The sequence below is a fragment of the Dufourea novaeangliae genome, unplaced genomic scaffold (assembly GCF_001272555.1).
Source record: "Dufourea novaeangliae isolate 0120121106 unplaced genomic scaffold, ASM127255v1 scaffold11, whole genome shotgun sequence".
Lineage (NCBI taxonomy): Eukaryota > Metazoa > Arthropoda > Insecta > Hymenoptera > Halictidae > Dufourea > Dufourea novaeangliae.
The window spans coordinates 1732266-1737447 of record NW_015373895.1 but is presented as its reverse complement, the minus strand read 5'-3'; the positions used below and the strand labels follow the sequence as shown (position 1 = coordinate 1737447).

At 48.2% G+C, this 5182-nt stretch overlaps 1 protein-coding gene across 1 annotated transcript; it reads right to left on the bottom strand.

Moving 5' to 3' along the window:
- Window positions 1–2415: 2415 nt before the first annotated feature.
- On the bottom strand, window positions 2416–4298 carry LOC107191061 (leucine-rich repeat-containing protein 24-like). The gene is given in 2 exon segments (XM_015580011.1): window positions 2416–4201; window positions 4203–4298. Coding segments are annotated over 2 exon segments (1830 nt in total). The 3' UTR covers window positions 2416–2467.
- Window positions 4299–5182: the final 884 nt, after the last annotated feature.

Below are 5182 nucleotides of genomic sequence, written 5' to 3'. Positions count from 1 at the left end.
TATTAAAAAATTAAAATTTCATGTTCCAAATATTCATTAATATTATTATCATTTAAGATTCAGCTTTAATAGTTACAAAATCTCTCAAGTGATCATTCATTGGTGCGTTTAGTCTATTTATCCCACTTGCCCTTGTGACGTTTTTCCCGCTGAAGATATCAAAATCAGGGACTTAAACCGGTATGATTTTGATACCGGTATTATGCCATCAAAGCTATACCGAAACCGATATATTACCGAAAACCGAAATAAATACCGGTATTTTTCGGTTTCTATAAGGATAAGCTTATAGGGCGAAGGTACAACCGAAATACCGTATAATACCGGTATTTTACGTTTCAGTAGAAGTCCCTGCTCAAAATATAAAAATTGGAAATTTTGAAAAGTTGCAAACAAACATTAAGAATTCATACCAAAGATTAATCGCAATTCAAAGTTTCCTAAATGTATTTGTCGTGCAACAATCGTACGAAAAGTTCTGCAGTAAGCGAACAAGCATCCTATTTGCACGGATGTCTAGAACAACGTTACATTTCATAAAATTGACAGGAAAACGTAAAAACACTTGCTCGCTATAGCAATTAAAGAAACAGCTGATGTAACATATTTGCCCGTCTTCCACTTGAAAAACTAAATAACAATCCAATAATGAGAAAGTAATTTATTGCATCACTCATTTTGAAAAATTTCTAACTTGCAACCCATCTTCTGGACACCTGTTCATTTAAGGACGTTAGAAGAAACCAATAAACATTTCAAAATGACATCTACCTTCCGCGAGAATCCATCTAATTTCCGACGACCGGATACTTTTGCGAACAACTGTATTTCGAACACTTTCTAGCGCGCGCAAAATAAATCAATTTACCGTCGCGTCGTAGGGAATCGTAACGACTGTATATCACGTTCTATCTTTTCCGTGAATTTTCGTTTCGGGAACACGAACGTCAATAATAAATCCGAAGTGACAATATCGGTTCCGTACGTCGCGTTCATTCGTTAGCGTAAATTCTCCGATTGATCGATTATATTTCCTCGTCCCCGTTCCCCCCCCCCCCCCCCACACACACTGAAAATCGAATCTCGGCGATATACGTGTAATTCATACGTAAATAGGTATGAAATGAAAAAAATAACGTTGTCCGAATCACGCAAAGATACGACGGAAACATTTGGTAATATCCCATTTCTTGGCCATCGTCACCATTTATGCACGCTCGGTCGCGACAAGCGTGTCGAACACGTTCACGACCCTGGAACGAATAAAATCGTAACGTGTCCGCGACCCGTGTCCAATCTAATCGTCTAATTACAATCCTCGGAATTGACTAGAAAATCCACGTCTAGTACTTTGGTTACGGTGTAACCAACACGGCAATAGAAATTATACTCGTCTCCCACAATCAGTCTATCTACACGTCCTTTGGAACATGCACTGCAGTCTTCCTGTTCATTTAACCTTAATAAACGTGTATATGTGTGTGTGTGTGTATTTGTATTTTGTGTTTCCTGTTAACATTAATCTTTAACATTATCTCCCCTCCCAGGTGCCGATCAGTTTCACACCCTTTTTTTCTTTTCATTCACGTGTCCGTTCTTAGCCGTTGTAGAAAGTATTACCCGTCAATATTGTGCTGCGAGACAACCACCGAACAACGACGTATACGTAGACTCCTCCTAGCATGGCGCGTCATCGTTCCGGTCGTTGGAACGCCACACATCGGTTTCCCCCTCCGTACACGTCGTGCACACACACACACACACACACACATCACGACGCGACGAAACGCCTCGGAGTGTAATCGCCGCCGAGCATTATTCCTCGAACAGCCGGGATGGCAATTCGGTTTCATCGATCGATCCCACGACGCGGATTCTTCGTTTCACAGTGGCATTCATCGTCACGACGATCGCCGCGACACATCCAACTATCTCATCGACCACTGGGTAAATCTCGCGACAAGTGGATGTTCGTTTATCCATCCGTTCGGTTGGCCACGACTCGACACGACTTTCTCGTCCCTTCTATATGTATATGTATAATCCACGTCCGTGAACGGACACCTCACGCGCGCGGAGGGCGACCATTTCATCGACCACACACACACACACACACACACGCTCTCTCTCTCTCACACGCACTCTCTTTCTCTCTATATATAAGTATGGCTGTATTATGTATAATATATATATATATATGTATGTATATATATTACGTGTTTATGTATACGCGATCCACGTGACAAGTCAACGTCTAATATGTCCATCCGGTCAGTCAACGACGGGATCTTTCAAAGTACGTGAATTATCGTTAATCGTTCACTACCACTCGTCCGGCACTGGACAGGACGTCATTTATTCTTTGTTTTTCTATTTCGTATTTTGTTCAACAGTCGGTGTCGTCCTGGTGGCGTCTACGTAGCTCCAGGTAACGGTGCCGGGCGTCGCAGTAATGAAGCAGCGGAACCTAGACATCCGTCCCGGTCCCTTCCTGATAACCCTCGTCGGGTGAACTGCGCGTCGAGCCGAGGACACGCTTCAACGCGGAGACAGGCGGCAACACCGGCACACCCTTTTGCCAGACACGTATCTGCTTAGCGCCCGGTGGAAATTGCTCGACCATAGGCGCAACCACCGCCAGTTGCTCCTTCGATGGGTACGTGCTGACCGACACTGATGTCCTGCACGCATCCCTCGCCTCCCACAGACAACTCGAGTAAAGGATCTTCGCGTCGTCGACCACTTCCATCCGGCTGTAATCGGCGCCGCCGTACGGTGTGATGTCCTCCACTGATCCACGTCGCGTGTCCCTGATCAGATCAGGATTTTCGATCGGCATTAGCGACGTGGTCGACGAGAAACACGCTCCCGGCGCGACCATCGTCGAGGACGGTTGGCTGGATTCGTCGAAACGACTGATCGAACCGTACTCGTTCTCCGTCTGTAACGACGCTGCTTGGGGCCGTTGAACGTAACTGAGACTCAACGAGACAGGAGGTTTCGATTCGACACCGAACGACGTGGTCTCGACCTCTTCGTGTTTTCGGCGTGTGGTCGATGTCGCGGACGATGGTGGATTCTCGTTACTGCCACCGCCGTCCGCCGATACACCATCCGCGGGCACGGATGATTTCACGTCTTTCAACGGCATCCGTCGTAAACGTACGAACAACACCAGTATGATCAGAAGTATAAACAGTATCAGGACAACCAACGCGGCTGATATTCCCGCGATCTGGCCGGAACCGAGGGTGGACATTCCAGCGGTTCTCAATGACACGTGAAGGGTAAAGTTCGCCTCGACGCTGCCCGCACGATTCTCAGCCACGCAATAAAACTCGCTGGAGTCCGCTTCTTGGGCGTTCGTGAGCACGAGTGTGCTCTTTTTCCTGAACTGACCCTCCTCGAAGATCAAGATCTTCTGATGACTACTGAACGCCGAGTGGTTGGTCAGCAGTCGTCCGTTCCAGTACCACTTCACCTTAGCCGGTGGTATCGCGCTGACCCGACACTCGATACTGGCATTTTCACCTATCGTCGCTTCCGCATACCGGCTGGCTATCAAGAGCATCGGACGGCAAGCAAAATCGTCGATACCCAGCTCGGTGAACGTACGATTCAATAACTGCTTAGGCCCGTGGCACAGAGGCGCCTGAACTGTGGGCAGATTGTGCTTCACCAGCCACATTTTCATTTCGCGCAAATGACAATCGCAGATCCACGGATTGTCGTGCAGCTCTATACTGGTGAGTTTGTTCAACGGGTCGAATGTGCCCGGATGAAGGGTCGACAGCTGATTGTTGTTCAATTTCAAACTTTCCAGTAATTCGAGACCCTTGAAACCTCTCGCCTCGATCTCCACGAGCTGCGTGTGCGAGAGATCGAGCTTAACCAGGTTAGGTGTGCTCTTGAAGGCGAGCGAGTGAATCCTTTTCAGTGGATTGTTCGCGATCACGAGGTCCCTGAGGAACGGTGTGTCCGAAAAACTGGCGCTAGGAACGACGGTCAATAGGTTGTGGCTTAGATCGAGCTCCACCAGATTCGTAAGGCCCGCCAGTGCTTCGCTATCGATTCGGTCGATACCGCACTCCCGTAGGTAGAGACGCTGTAGATTCGTCAAGCGTACACGTTTGAAGATTTTGCTCGGCAGAAACCGAATATCGTTGCCGCTGGTGTCCAACACTTGAGTCTCCGGATCGATCGCTCTTCCACTTACAGGAACACTCATCGGCGCACTTGTCGCTCGTTACAATGCCGAGCAACGTCATCACGTAAAATAAGAACACCGAGATTTCCATGACGAGCTTGTGTATTATTGTCGTATAGTGGTCCTGGTTCCGATAAACGCTGTCTTCCCCGACTGTTCCGTTCGAGGATCCCGACTTCGTCAGAAGCATCAATAACCAAAAAATATTATCGCCCTTCCGAGAAAATCCTTCGTGGCCAAGCTGGCGCTCGTTTTTCTCTTCCGTTCCTATATCCAAATTTCTGTCCACGTACAACCTCCTCCTTCCTAGACTTCCTTTTTTGCCGAGTCCGTTCGGTTCGTTCCACGGTATCCCGAAACGACGACTGCTCGCACCTCACCCTTTGCGCCAAAGTTTACACGAACCCCTCTCCCCGTGTCGTTCTTCCAGCATACTACGGCTAATTATGCAAACGAGAGGGTTCGAATCAAGTGGTCTCGGCTCGTCCATTCGTGAATCCTCCAAGAGACTCGGATCTTCGATGACGATCCCTCAAGCGCGCGCGACTTCACTTCGCCCGAAAACGAAATCCTCCGGCGACGATACACGACGAACTCTCACGAATCGACGAAAACCACCACCGTCGTCTTCTTTCCTGTCTGGCTCTCCTGTATATTTGTCGGATACTTGTCACACGCGCGCGCGCACATTGAGACACGTACGAGTAAGCATACAACACACTTCTTACGTAAACCGCGTTGATCAACGGTGCACCTATCCCGAGTGCGTTGACTGGATCCGATCGCGTGAACACGTTTCGACAAAATTAATCACTTCGTAACTATACAGCGTACCCCGTTCCCGTTGCCCGTCGTTCCGTCTTGCACCACAGACACCCGCGTAACACACGAATTACTCCACTAGGGAACTGTACTCGGCACTCTAACGGCGTTCTCACACTGTGCTGCCCGAGGCGTTGTCCGTGCTTGGGTTGA